The following is a 14,851-nucleotide window of genomic DNA, read 5'->3' on the forward strand; positions in this document are numbered from 1 at the left end:
AATAGCTCTCGGGTGACTTATCCCAGTTCTCTGACTAATGCAGTTGAAAATCATGTTCTAAGGGAACCAGCTTAAATTATGTGTCTCCATTTGTAAATATGACTTTTAAAAATAGGTGTATTCTCTAGAAGTTACAGGTCAGAGGAACAATAAGTACGCTCTCACACAATATGGTATCACTCGGAGTCAGGAAAGCAGCCCGAATGCCTGGCATGAAGGTTGTCAGACATATATGGATTATTTATTGAAGGTGGTTATAATTTTCTCGAGACAGGGTCTCACTATGTATTCCTTAGCCTGGGACTCAATATGTAGATCACGCCGATCTGGAACTCAAAAAGATCTGCCCGCCTCTGGGATTGGGGTTTGCCCTGCAAATGTTAAGGTTTCTGGTCTTGTAAAATCAGTTTTCCTCCATGAGGTATGGCTCTCTGCTAAGATATCTTCAGTTTTTATTGCTTTAACTAACGTTTTTCTCTTACCTAGGGAGTAGTCAGGTAGGTAGTATAGGCTAGGCGATTGATTCTCTAAGGCAGGCAGGCAGGCAGGCAGGCGAGTCTGCATCTCTCTTATAGGCTGCTAGTGCAAGAAACTAAATCATGGCACAGGCCGGGAAAGGAGCTCTCTTTCCGTGCCTGATTATTGGCTGAATATGACTTGAGACTCTTCAAAGTAATACTTTTTTTTTCTCCTACACTATATGTATGATATTTGGCTTTATTTTCATCTTTCAAGTTTCTATTTTTCATGCTAGTCTGTGTTGTTCTATATACATATAATCTTGAATGGTTCCTACTGTGATTATTTAACTTCATTTAGATGTGATATTTAGATGACTTTTGTACACCACAGAAGTTTAACGATACATACTGTCAAGTGGAAATGGCCAGTATTCAGTATCAATATTAAATGTCAGTGATGGTTTCCCTTTGTTCTTCTACTGAGCACTGTGTGTAGGTAGGACCTCATAGGCGGTGGTAAGGAAGCCCTCTACCCCACCCTTTTTTCTCTGAGACAGGATCTCACTAAGTTGCCTAGGCTTTTGCCACTATACTCAGCAGTTTTCATTTGTTACTTGTTTTTGAGACAAGGTCTTTGTGGCCCAGACTGGCCTAGAATTTCCTTTGCACCTGAGGATGGCCATTAATTTATTCTCCTGAGATTACAGTTATATTACCACCAAGCCCAGTTTTAGGTGTTGCCTGGGTATCTAATCCTTGACTGTGTGTAGACCCAACAGTGCTCTGCAAACCAACCTATGCCCCCAAGCCCTGGTTTTCACTTGGCTCCTAACTTCCTCCTGATGTATTTTCTGTGTGTGGGGGAAGTCTTGCCTGCATGTATGTTGTATATATACCATGCGTGTGCCTACTGCCACTGAGGTAAGAAGAGGGAGCTGGATCCTCTGTAACTGGGGTTACAGAGAATTATGATCTGCTGATATGGGTGTTGGGATTGGAACCCACATCCTCTGGAGGATCATCTAGTGCTCTTAACCACTGAGAGCCATCTTTTATCTCCTTGATCAGTTAACTCTTGTAAAGTAATTAGGAGAAAATGTCAGCGGACAGCTGTGTCAGTACTGCTGTCTTGGCACTTAAGACTGCTAAGGAGCAATGCGCTCCATCTTTATTCACCAAGTATTTCAGCAAGTTGTCTGTAATAGCCCTGCCAGTCCTGTAGCTCACTGTACATTAGGCTGGCCTCGAACTCACAGGCATCCTCCTGCCTCAGCCTCTGGATCTGGGATGAAGTGTGTAAGCCACCACAGCTGGCTTCAGTGTAAAGCTTTGAACTCTTACTTCATATTTGTACCAGTTTGGGATTTTGTTGTTGTTATTTTTGTTTTTATTTAATGCATTTTTTTGTCTAATGCATTTTTGAAGAAGGTTCATCTTTTTTTTAATGAAAGCTTTATGTCTTCAATCTAAAGCACTTTAACTGTCCTTTCAAGCTTGGGTGTAATCTAGAAAGCTTAAAACACTGGTGTGATGAAAATACCCTGGACTAGGTTAGAGTATGTGGAGTCCATCCTAGCAGTACCTCTATCTGACTGTAAGATACCTTATGCATGGTATTTTACTTCTAGATCCATTTCTTTGTTTGTTAAAGAAATATTCAAGACACCTAATCCTCTGAATCTGTGAGCTAGGAAAAATAAGAATATAACAAAAGCAGACATTCTATTTGAGTCATGTAAAACATGTCTTGTGTTCAGATAATAAGTAGTTCCTGAAGAGATTTTTTTCTTAGGGGAGGCATTTAAATGAAGCCTTGTAAGTTGAGTATAATTTTACAGGAAATATGGCAGAGGCTCTCTCAGGCATACAAAAGAGTAAGAACATTAAAGTAAAAAATCATGAAACATGTCAGCTGAGGGCCAATCATCTAGCTCGGTTAGAATGTGAAGTACAAGTATAGAGATAGAAGAAGTATGGACCTGAGATACAAAGGTAACAATCCTATGAGGTAGATCTAATTTTTGTACATATTTGAAGATGAAAAATAGGCACAGGAGTTAGGTAGCTTGCCCAGGGTCACACAGCTAGTCAGTTGAAAAGTTGAGAGTCCAACTGGAGGCAGAAATAGGCAGATCTCTGAGTTTGAATGAAGTTAGCTTGATCTGCATAGGAATCTCTAGGCCAGCCAGGGACCTAGAGACCCTGGGGTGGGGGTCAGAGGGAAGGCTAAACTTCCTACCCGGGCAGTGTGCTGTTGAGAGTCCACGAAGGAAGGAGTCATTTATAGTTATGATATAGGGAAGTAACATGATTGAATTGTTCATTTTAAATTCTAATCTGGCACCATTGGTCTTTGAGCTAATGTAGTATGCTGTTTTGAGTTCTTTTTTAAGATTCTCTTTGCCTATCATATCATAGTAATAAGGATTATTAAGAGTTGATACTGCCTCTGTTAGCTATACTTTCTTGCAGGGGTTGTAAATTAGTATACTTTCCTGGAAGATGAGCTTACAGTTCAAAATTTTATTAACTAATTTTTTTTGTGGTGTTATAGATCAAACCTGGGGTTCTGGGCATGCTAGACAATTGCTCTACTATTGAAGTATATTGCCAGCCCAGTGTCCTTATTTTAAATGTGTTTCCTTTCATAAACACAATATATATGCAGGGTTGTTTGTTCGTTTGTTTTTTGCAGGGCTGGGTCTAGAACCCAGGACCTCTCAAATGCTAAGCATTCTTCCACACCTACAGCCATAAGTTCTTGACCCAGCAATTCTGCTTCTGAGGATTTACCTTAAGGAATACTTAACACTATGTGCACAGAAATGTTTGTGGCATGATTGGTGGAGGTAGTTTCTTTTGTTTGAGGAATGATCTTACCGTGTAACTCAGGCTGGCCTAGAACTCATGTTCCTACATCCTTCAGCTTTCTAGTGCTGGAGTTGCAGACCTGCCTCTCCTGTGTCTGGCTTGTAGCGTATTTTTATTAACTGACTTTGTTACATTCCAGGACCATGTTATATGTGTGTAAACTATAAAGCCTAATTGATGAACATCCATTGACTTCCACTATTCTGAGAATTAGAATAGTCATGTGATAGCCTTACATAGTGGGTTTTTGTTGTTGTTTTGTTTTGTTTTGTTTTGTTTTTTTTCCGGAGCTGAAGACCAAACCCAGGGCCTTGAGCTTGCTAGGCAAGCACTCTACCACTGAGCTAGATCCCCAACCAGCATGGGCTTATCTTGAACCTACTATGTAGCCAAGGATGTCCTTGAACTTTGATTACAGGTATGCACTACTTGGTTTATATGATGCTAGGGATTTAAATCCAGGGCTTCATGCTTGCCAGACAAGCATTTTACCAACTATTCATTTTAATTTTTAAGGCAGGGTCTCATTTCATCTGGTCTCAGTTTTCCTACCTAGCCAAAGGTGACCTTGAATTTCTGATTCTATTGTCTCTACCTCCCAAGTGCTAGGTACTAGGATTGTAGACCAGAGTACCATTACACCTAGTGCTAGAGAGAGAGAACCTAGGCCTTTATCCATTCTAGGCCAGCACTCTACTAGCTGATATCCCCATCCCATTTGTTTATTTTTGAGACAGGTTCTTTGTAGCTCAAATTGAGTCTAGATCTCAGGAGATGTTATAAACACAAGTTTATATGAGGGCATCGCCTGGCATAGTAGTGGAGCTTTTGTTTGCTTATTTTGCGTTTATTTGTGTGCTCTTGCTACAGGCAAATGTGGAGATTAGAGGGAAACTTGTGGGAGTTGGTTCTACCATGGATTTCTGGGGAGTGAACTCAGCTCTTTAGATTTGGTGGCAAGCATCTTTTCTGCTGAGACATCTTGCTGGCCCTTGGTATAGTGTTTGACAGTAAACTTTGTTTTTAACACGTGCCACATCCTACACAGGTTGGGTCCAGGAACCCCAGTAAAGAGTGTTGAGGGGCAATGAGGGATATAGAAAGGATGCACAGTGAGTCTCAGAAAAGCTGACACCTGGTGGTCTGGGCTCTCAGAGAAGCCGAAATACCCCCAGAAGCTTGGTGTTTATCATATACAGTTGGATAGGAAGCTGGGTTTATGGTATACAACTGAAGAAGAAGACGGGTTTAGCCAGTCTAGGAGCAGTGCCTATAGGGAAGCATCCTTAAGACTATAAACGTTTCTGGGATGGGGCTGGAAGAATGATGGACATTTTTCTGTGCACACTGTCAACATGGTACTTAGACCCAAGGAAGCCTTTGCCATCCCTCTGAGCCTCACCTGGGTAAGGTGTTACCATGCCTTCAGGTCTCAGGCATGGTCCTTCACTTGGCAGTGCCCATGTCAACAACATATATCCACTTGGGACTTCACTCAATCCCTACTAAGTCTACTCCAGTGCTAAGCATAGTAAGTACATAACCCAGTAAGTAGCATAGTCTTTTATCTTCATTGTCAAGTACTACACACTGAACATAATTATGTGTTACCATTTTACAGCTGTCAGCACAGCAGTTTGTTTACATCATCACCCCAGAGACCAATACATGGTGAGAGGGATATTTTTAGCATTAGGAGTACTGTCTTAGATACTGCCTTTTGTTGGTTGAAAGATCAAAATATGACATGACTAACTGTACATTATCAATTAGCCAATAGCAGTCAATATGATCTTCTAAGAGTCTCTTCTCATCTTTCCATAGGACTATAGGTAAGGTTCTTTGTCGTCATGTTAGCTATAACAAGCAGCAGATATCTTGTTTCTGACAGTGTTATGCAGACCAGGCTGGGCCAGAACTGGGAATGCTGCTTCAGCCCCCAGCTGTGGGGTCACATGTATGCCCTACAATCCTGGTACCAAACCGTGGCCTGTTGAAATATTTTGTCACTATGAAACAGTTCTCCATTTTCCTAGCCTCCAGCATTACTTTATAATCAAATAATAACTATACAAACAACAATGGCAGGATTATATAGAACACTAGGATCCTAACTACTGTAGCTGAAAGTTTAATCTGACCTCCTGTCTCAGCTTCTTAAGAGTTGGACTTATAGCTGAGAGCCACCATGCATGTCTTAGCTTCTTTAATTCTTGTGCCTACTCCTAATTCAGAGCCAGTTTTTAAAATCAGGTATGCTCCTCAGACTAACCACACAAAATGCCTACTTCTAGCTAGCCTGCCTGCATCTTCCTCTTGCTAATGACCTACAATTAAGAGTTTGCCTAGAGTCTTCTTGTATTTAAAGAGAGATTTATCTTACGTGTATGACAATTTTTTTTCTTGCATAATATGTATATGCCTAGTGCCCAGAAAGGGTCTCAGACTCCCTGGTACTGGAGTAGGGATGGTTTTGAACCACTGTGTGGATGTTAGATTCAGGTCCTCTGAAAGAGCAGCAAGTCCTGTTAACCATTTAGCCTTCTTTCCAACTCCTTTCTTTTCCTCATGATTTTTTCATTCCTGCTTGCCCGTTTATCTCTGTACAGCTATATTGGCTAACTCCTATTGTGGCAAGTTTTCCAATATTTTTAAAAAAAGATTTATGTATTCATTACTTATATGAGTACACTATAGTCATCCACAGACACACCAGAAGAGGGCATCGGATCCCCATTACAGATGGTTGTGAGCCACCATGTGGTTGCTGGGAATTGAACTCAGGACCTCTTAGCCGCTGAGCCATCTTTCCAACCCAATGGCAAGTTTTCAGTAGTCTCTGCTTGATCTTATTTAGGCAATCTTTGTTTTCACATTATTATTAATAATACTTATGAGACACTTCCATTGCTGATAACATACCTCAGCTAAACAGAGCATTAAGATACATTGTGGGGCTGGAGAGATGGCTCAGTGGTTAAGAGCACTGACTGCTCTTACACAGGTCCTGAGTTCAAATCCCAGCAACCACATGGTGGCTCACAACCATCTGTAATGGGATCCGACACCCTCTTCTGGTGTGCATGAAGATAGCTACAGTGTACTCATAAAATAAATAAACCTTTTAAAAAAGGGGGGGGGCTTGGGGATTTGGCTCAGTGGTAGAGCGCTTGCCTAGCAACCATAAGGCCCTGGGTTCGGTCCCCAGCTCCGGGCGGGGGGGGGGGGGGATACATTGTGGCTTACACTTTCCCAGGTCTTAGTCCATCTTGATAAGGGCCATGGCAAAACATCCAACATCATGACAGCTAAGAAGAGGTGGAGACAGAGAGGGGCTTGGGACAGGATACAGCCCCAAGGACAAAACTAGGTGACTGACACCTTCCAACTAGCGTCTACTGCCTTGAGTTTCTGGAACCTCCTACAAAGAGTCCCCAGCTGTGCACATGGGCTTTGAAGAGCAAGTGTTTGGAGGCATTCCCCACACCAGCCCCAGAGGTTCGTGTTCATTTCAAAATGCTGGCAGATTTTTTCCCAAGTATGTCTATAGTGTCTATAATTCTAACCTTGTTTTTTTTTTTTTTTTTAAAAAAAAACCCAAATCTCATCAGGAGGTGGTGGCACAGACCTTTAATCCCAGCACTCAGGAGCCAGAGGCAGGTTGATCTCTGAGTTTGAGCCAGCCTGGTCTACAGAGCAAGTTCCAAAATGACCAGAGCTACACAGAGAAACCCTGTTTCGGGAGTGAGGATTGGGATAACAAACCAAAAAGCCTAAAGGTCTCCTGCGGTCTTTTTGCCATCCATTATCTCCCCACCCCTTCCTGGTTTTACCCTTATAACCTCTGAAAAGTTCCAGAGTTCCAAACGGCACACAATTGCAGAAACTATCCATAGCTGGCAGCACCACACCTCGGCTAGAGCAAGAGGCAAGTCATAGTCACCTGGTTTCAGATGGTCCTAAGCAGCCCCACATCCCCACACCTGGGATTAAAACATAATTCCAATAAATCCAAAATTCTCACTACAGTCTCTCCCAAGACTCAAGACAAATTCATAATTGTGAGCCCTTTAAAAAAGCTAATTACTTATTTCTAATGCACAGTGACACAGAATAAACCTATTTCAAAAGAGAAATGGAGGCAAATATTAAGTAAGCCCTGGCATTTGGGAACTTGATAACAATATTGTGCTCCCATGGGCCCACATCTCCTCTCACCATGGCTTTCTCTTTGGACGTGGTCTATTTCTTGGGCTGGCTTCATTCACTGACTGCCACCTTCTTGACCTGTGTTCCATACTCCAACATTCTGGAATTCCCATTGTATTTTAGGCTTCTACCACAACGATTTCTTGCACTGTTCTTTCCGAGGCTGCTTGCAAGAACTTTAGCATAGTTACACATTACCTAGTATTCTGCGCTTTCCTTTTAAAATCCTATAACTTGAATTTTGAATACTGCAAAGTTCTCTACAAGCTCAACTCCTAGCTGGGCCATCTGTACATAGCTACACCACTTTGGCCTGTGAGTACCTGAGTGAGTGAGCATAGTGAAATGAGTTCTGGAAAAGTAACTTTGTAAGCAGCTCTCTGAAAGAAGGCCACCCCAGAAGTGCTGTCTTCTTGATGGAAATCAGACATGCTTACTCTTTTATATGTTCAGCCTTCCCTGGGAGGAGTCTGGCAATATCTGAGATGCCTTCAAAGCGTCTTCCTCACTATCCTGATCCAAAGCAGTAATTTCCGTTTCTCTTTTTAAAAACAAACCATGTGTATGAGTGTTTCACCTGTGTGTATGTCTGTGTACCACTTGCAACCCTGCTACTGGCAGAGGCCACAAGTGGGTAAGGGATCCTCTGGAACTGGAGTTACAGGTGGTACGAGCTGCCAAGTGGATGCCGGGAACTGAGCCCTGATCCTCTGAATCTTGGTCAGTGCTCTTATCCACTGAGCCATCTTTCCAGCCTTATGGTTTCTTTTCTTTTCTTTCTTCCCCTCCAAGGCAAGTTTCTCTGTGTACCCCTGGCTCTCCTGAAACCTGCTCTGTAGACCAGACTGGCCTTAAACTCAAGAAATCTGTCTGCTTCTGCCTCTCAAGTGCTGGGGTTAAAGGCGTGCACCACCACTGCCCAGCTCACTGTTTATAACGCCAACGCACAACCACGCCACTATTGTCTAAAACTATTTTCCTTGTCTGGCCACTTTTTTTAAAAAATTTTTTCTCATACTAAGTCTGGCCAAGGAAGCCAGCAATAACCAAGCCACAGTGAACTCCAGTGAAACTTTCTCCTTTAAACTGACTAATCTATCACCTTTACATTCTGCCTAATGGAAATTTCTCAGGACACATTCTTGGCCAGAATGCACCACAATGGCCTTTAGTTCAGTTCTCAGTAGAGTTCCTATTCCAGTCTGAAATCTCATGAGCATAGCCTTGCCTACCTGTGTTTCTCCTACTGTTCTGGTTTTGCCTTTGGACAAGAGTTGCCCCTTGGGCTCTGTTCACATCACTCTAGAGCCTCTCTAGCCCACATCCTTAAAGTTTTCTAAATTCTTCCTATAAACCAATACCCAAGGCTCCTGAACCATATGGTCAATCTTCTTTGATACTAATTTTCTGTTAGATTTTTTTTAAATGTAAGAATATTTTTATATAAGTAAGCTTTTATGTGTGCTTTACAGCCCAGGTGGAAAACCAGTTCACTGAGTGTAAACACACTTAGTTACTTACAAAGCAGAGATGCTCTTCCAACATAGAAAGTAAGACCTCAAGAGTGTTTTTAGCTACAAAGTGAGCCCCTACTGTTTTTAGTCCACTGAAGGGGTGACCCCATGGAGGTACCACAATGTCACGGTGCTGTGGGAGTGAATAAGACAAGTGCCAGGCCATATTTTGACTCCAAATATCTATCTAATATATTGTTCTCAGAGGAGCTAATAAGAACAGATAGGACATTTGGTGTTAGCAAAAAGGCCCAGAAGTGATTATAAGAGTTTAAAATGTTTTTATTTCATTTACTTACGTGTGTGTGTGTATATGCATTTGTACATGCCATGGCACATGTGAAGTTAGAGGACAACTTTGGGGAATTATTGTCTTATTGCACAGTGGATCCTAAGGACCAAATCCAGGCATTCAGTCTTGGCAGCAAGAATCTTTACCTGCTGAGACATCTGACTGCCCCTCTTAGACTCTTGGTCACTGTGACAAATTACTTTGGATAAGTTAGGGGAGGAGAACTATGATGGTTCATAGTTTTGGAAGTTTTAGTTGGGAATGAATGGCAACACATCTCACATGACAGCCAGAAAGGAGGACAAAAAGGGATCTGGAACAAAAATAACCCTCTAAGGATGTTCCTCCAGTGACCGCCATTCTTCATTTAGGATGCACTTTCTAAAGTCCTTGGGGCATGTTATATTCAAAGCTATAACAATATGGCTTTTTAGAAATAAGAATAAGAAAATAGGGGCTGGGGATTTAGCTCAGTGGTAGAGCGCTTACCTAGGAAGCGCAAGGCCCTGGGTTCGGTCCCCAGCTCCGAAAAAAGAACCAAAAAAAAAAAAAAAAAGAATAAGAAAATATTGATGGTTTAATCCAACAGGTTTCTTGTCTTGCTCACATGTCTAATGGGAGTCAGTAGGAACTCGGTGTAGTGATTTAGAGATGGACCCTCCCTCCCTCCCTCCATGTTACAATCCCACTATTTCAAATGAATCCTGTTAATATCCTTGAAGCAAGATGCACTCAAACTTTTAACTGCCTTAGTTCAAAACTGCGACATGTGGCACCTGTTCAGAAGGCTTTTGTTGGAGTTACCCAGGAAGACAGGAGGTACTGGATGAATGCAACCTCTGCTGCAACGTATTTTTTAAAACAGCCGGGAAGATAGTGAGATGGCTCTTCGAGGAAAGGCGTTTACTGCAAGCCTGAGCCTGTGTTTTAACCCCAGGTTATAGATATTCTTACTCACATCCTGTAGTTTGGGGAGTAAACCCAAACATAGGTTTTTGAATCTTCTGAAAAACTAATGTATAACCCTTTTAAAAGCACTAATACCCTTCTAAGTAAATCTTAAATAGAAGTCTAATTTCCAGGATTTAAGATTGGAGGAGGGAGTTGCTTAAGGTTCACTTAGTAATCTTTATGTTTGTGTGTGCTTTACTTTCTAAAACAGTCTGAAGGTTTGCTTATTTATTTATTTGTCACACATGCTGCTAGTTAGAAATAATGTAAATCCACTTTAGAAGCTAGGAAATAGGCACAGATAGGTGTAGTAACTTAACTTGATCCTATAGTACTTCGTCATGAAGTCTGAGCTTCCACTGGAAGCTATCAACTCCATAGCAGTGTGGGTTTCCCCTAATACAGCAAAGGGACTGCTTCATTAATCACTCTAGCGATGTCTGTGTATTTGCTTTCCTAGGTTAGTTACTTCCATTGTACAGGACATTCCTGGGGACTTCCCCTTTCACATTGGCCCAGAAGGAAGCTGAGTCTGCCAGTGAGCTCCTGAAGAAGTGCTTTGCAGGGGCCACATATCGATGCTTTCATGAAGAGGGGTGAAAAGCCAGAAGGGTACAGACAGATGAGGCCTAAGACCTTTCCTGCCAGCAACTACTCTGGCAGCAGCCGACAAATGCTGCAGGAGATCCGAGAATCCCTTAGGAATTTATCAAAGCCATCTGATGCCGCAAAGGCCGAGCATAACCTGAACAAGATGTCGACCGAAGATCCCAGGCAGGTGAGAAATCCGCCCAAATTTGGCACACATCATAAAGCCTTGCAAGAAATTCGAAACTCTCTACTACCTTTCGCAAACGAGACGAGTTCTTCCCGGATCCCTTCAGAAGTTAATCCACAGATGTTTCAGGATTTGCAGGCTGCTGGCTTTGATGAGGTAAGAACTTTTAAAACAAAAATAAAAAGAAACAAAAAACCCACAAATGGTTTTTCTTATCCTGTGAGGAAACAACTTCCAGGAGAATTCATAAGGAAGTTTCTTTTGAGAAGACTTAACTGTACATTTAAATTTGTGTGTTCCATTAACAAAGGATACTATATTAATAATCTTACTGATTAGTATAACACAGTGATTGTTATTTCTTCAGTTTCTTCTTTTTTTAAAAAAATAGGTTTTTTTTAAAGATTTATTCATTTATTTTGTATAAGTACACTGTAGCTGTCTTCAGACACACCAGAAGAGGGCATCAGATCTCTTTACAGATGGTTGTGAGCCACCATGTGGTTGCTGGGAATTGAACTCAGGACCTCTGGAAGAGCAGTCGGGGCTCTTAACCGCTGAGCCATCTCTCTAGCCCCTTCAGTTTCTTCTGAACTATCCCAAATCCTGGAGTTTCTGTTGGTGAGGTCATAAAACCAGAATGGAGATGCAGTTGAAGAAGGCTGTGAGTGAAGACAGGCTTGGTCACAGGCTGAAATATGGACACTCAGCTGTTGCTGGAGAAGTGACAGCACCCAGGCTATGAAGTCTAGATTCGTCACAGGGAGAGAGTTACAGTAACGAAGAAGTATATTTATATCAGTATATTTATATTCAGATCCAGTTTTAAATTCCCCCAAACTATTGCATTTTAGTTCAGGTTAAGAAAACCAAGTCTTTACTGTCCATTCCAGAGCTCCATGTGAATGAAACCTTTTCATAACATAGTTAATCACATTTTGTTTAATTATTAATAAAATTTGTCTCTCACAACAACGTATTTTGTGAGTATATTAGATGGCAGAAATCATTTTAGATAAAAATCAGCTGTGTACAGACCAGAGTTCACAGGTTAAGAGCAGTAACTGCACTTCTAGAGGACCCAAGTTCAATTCCTAGCGCCTTCATGGAGGCTTACAACTATCTATATAACTCCAGTTCCAGGGGATTCCTTACCCTCTTCTGGTCTCCTCTAGCAAATGGTGCAGATGCATACACTCAGGCAAATGCTCATACACATAAATTAGTTTTTCAAATTAACTATGTAAGTGTAACTAATGGTAAATAATCAGAAGTCACCGGGAGAGGAGAAGAAAAGAAAAGAAAGATTGTTGTTTGCATGCAGAAAGAAAGGTTCCTGAATAAACTGCTTTGAGAAAAAAAAATAATAATCAGAAGTCACAGCTAGACACCATGGCTCATGCTAGCTCTGAGGACACTCAAGTTAGGAGGACTTTAAATCCTAGGATAACTGTAGGCTCTTGTAAAATAAATGACTTATGTACTGTTTAATTTCAAAATGGAAGGTCCAGGGCAGAGTTACAGTCAGATCAAAACAAAACTAAAGCTCAGCATAAAAAAAAAAAGGTTCGGAGGAGTTGGGGAGTTAGCTCAGTGGTAGAGCGCTTGCCTAGCGAACGCAAGGCCCTGGGTTTGGTCCCCAGCTCCGGGGGGTGGGGGGGGGGAAGAAAAAAGAAAAAAAAGGTTCGGTACTTAATGTGTGGGATCCCACTCGTGGTTCTCTGGCCTGGCAGTCAATTCTGCGTGTGGCGTGTCCCCTAGGTTCAGGCTGGCTCCGCTCCACAGCAGCTATTGTCCTTGGCAGGCATAGGATTAACCTGGCGTCTCACAGTAACTGGGCCACATGTTCTAGGCGCTTTACAGGAACTCTCACTCTGCTACTTGGTGTCAGGCCTCAGCTTCTCTCTATGACCTCTTCAAATTCCTGGGGCTTCTACTTCAGCCGAGGCTACACATTCACTACTGACCTTTCCTGGCCTCTGACAGCACAAAGTATCAGCTACTCCCCACCTTGCCTTCATGCCTTCAAAACTAAGACTACCTGGGAAACTTACAGTTTGCCCAGTTTGGCTCTTAGCACAAGGTAAATCCTTGGCTCCCTCTGGACCACAGCTTCTGTGTACTTACCCCAAGGAAGCACTTCCCAGAATATTTTACTTCAGTGATACTGATCTCCTCTTAATCACAGCTGGTTGGTTGGTTGGTTGGTTGGTTGGTTGGTTGGTTGGTTGGTTGGTTTGTTTGTTTGTTTGTTTGTTTGTTTGTTTGTTTTTAGCCCCAGCATTATCTTCCAGGTTCCCACAGCAGTTCATAAGCTCTGATGAGCTCTTCTTCATGGCTTATCTTACCCAGAATTCCAGCCTTTCCATATTCCTCCCTAAAACATGGTCAGATCTTGTCCCAGCAATATCCCAGTAACCTGGTGCCAATTCTGTTTTAGTTATAGTTTCTTTTACTATGATAAAACATCATGACTGAAAAGCAACTTGGGAGAAAGGGGCTTATTTCACCTTAAAATTTCTAAGTCCATCACTCAGAAAGTCAAGGCAGCCATCACTCAGAGCAGGAACTGGAGACAGGAAGTGGAGCAGAAGCTGTGATGCTGCTTCCTGACCTGCTCCTCATCGCTTTCTCAGCCTGTTCCTTAGAGCACTCAGCACTGCCTGTCCAAAGTGGCACCACATAGAATGAGCTAGGCCCTCTCACCACCAACCACCAGTCAACAAAATGCTGTAGAAGCCTGCAGCCCACTAGCCAGTCTGCTGGGGACATTTTTCAGTTGAGGTTCCCCCTCTTTCCGAGTGACTCTAGTTTTATGTCAAGTTGACATAAAACCAGGCAACACAGTTGTTCCTTGGTATTTTGCTGGTTTGTTTGTTTGGTTGGTTGGTGTTTGTTTTGTTTTTGTAACGGGGCCTCACTGTATAGCTCAGGTTAGTTTGGAACTCTTGTCTAGTCCAGCTTCACCTCAGATTCACCACTTACCTGCCTCAGCCTCCCAGTAATGGGATTATAGGTTTGTGCCATTGTTCCCAATCTTTCTTTTCTTTTTTTTCTGAGAATGTTTTTGGTAACTCTGTTGAATTAAAAGATCAAATATTTCGAGATTAATTTCTTCACAGGCGTAAATGTTAAATGCTATTGATGCCTTTTGGAGGACATAAATATATAGTCACTAAAGTCTATTTTCTACAAACGTGAAAATGGAGGGACTTCGGTGTAATAAAAGTGGCTGTGTGATGTCATCTGCCTTTCGAGCATAGCTCTTGGGTGGTGCAGCAGAATAGTGGAGATTATCCTGAATTTTACAGCTCATGTAAGGCCACTGTGTGCTACTGCAGATCCTTACACAAACGAAAAAAAGAAAGCCAGGGTAATTGTCAACCAAACCATAGGCTAAAATCCTAGAGAGAAGCTTTCACCCCATGAACCTCTTATAAGAAGAAACTAGTTAAGAATTCCTTTACTGTTAGACATACTGGCAAAGGTACTTAATAAAATGCCTTAATGATACCAAAAAAAGTCATTTTAGATTTTTAAAGTTTTTGTTGGGCCGGAGAGATTGCTCAGCGGTTAAGAGCACTGACTGCTCTTGCAGAGGTCCTGAGTTCAATTCCCAGCAACTCCATGTGTCTGAAGATAGCAACAGCATACTCATACATAAATAAAATAATTCAAAGAAAGCATACTCATACATAAATAAAATAATTCAAAGAAAGAAAACAACAAAAAAGTAAAATAAAATAAATGATTATCATTTTATTCAAGAATGAAA

The 14,851-nt window shown here is 41.8% G+C and overlaps 1 protein-coding gene across 5 annotated transcripts in view; it reads left to right on the forward strand.

Annotated features, from left to right (window-relative positions):
- Lats1 (large tumor suppressor kinase 1) overlaps window positions 1–14,851 on the forward strand; it is a 33,229-nt gene that overhangs the window by 831 nt on the left and 17,547 nt on the right. The window contains exons 1-2 of one of the 5 annotated variants that reach the window (XM_063288618.1): window positions 6,526–6,830; window positions 10,759–11,232. The exons of 1 other annotated variant lie outside the window; for it this stretch is intronic. In XM_063288618.1, coding sequence (XP_063144688.1) covers window positions 10,885–11,232 — 348 coding nt within the window. In that variant the 5' untranslated portion in view covers window positions 6,526–6,830; window positions 10,759–10,884. Of the gene's footprint in view, window positions 1–6,525; window positions 11,233–14,851 lie in introns of those variants that run through there. 3 more of the 5 variants (XM_039110891.2, NM_001134543.2, XM_063288621.1) reach the window with 3 other exon arrangements.

This window comes from Rattus norvegicus, chromosome 1, assembly GCF_036323735.1.
Source record: "Rattus norvegicus strain BN/NHsdMcwi chromosome 1, GRCr8, whole genome shotgun sequence".
Classification (NCBI taxonomy): Eukaryota; Metazoa; Chordata; class Mammalia; order Rodentia; family Muridae; genus Rattus; species Rattus norvegicus.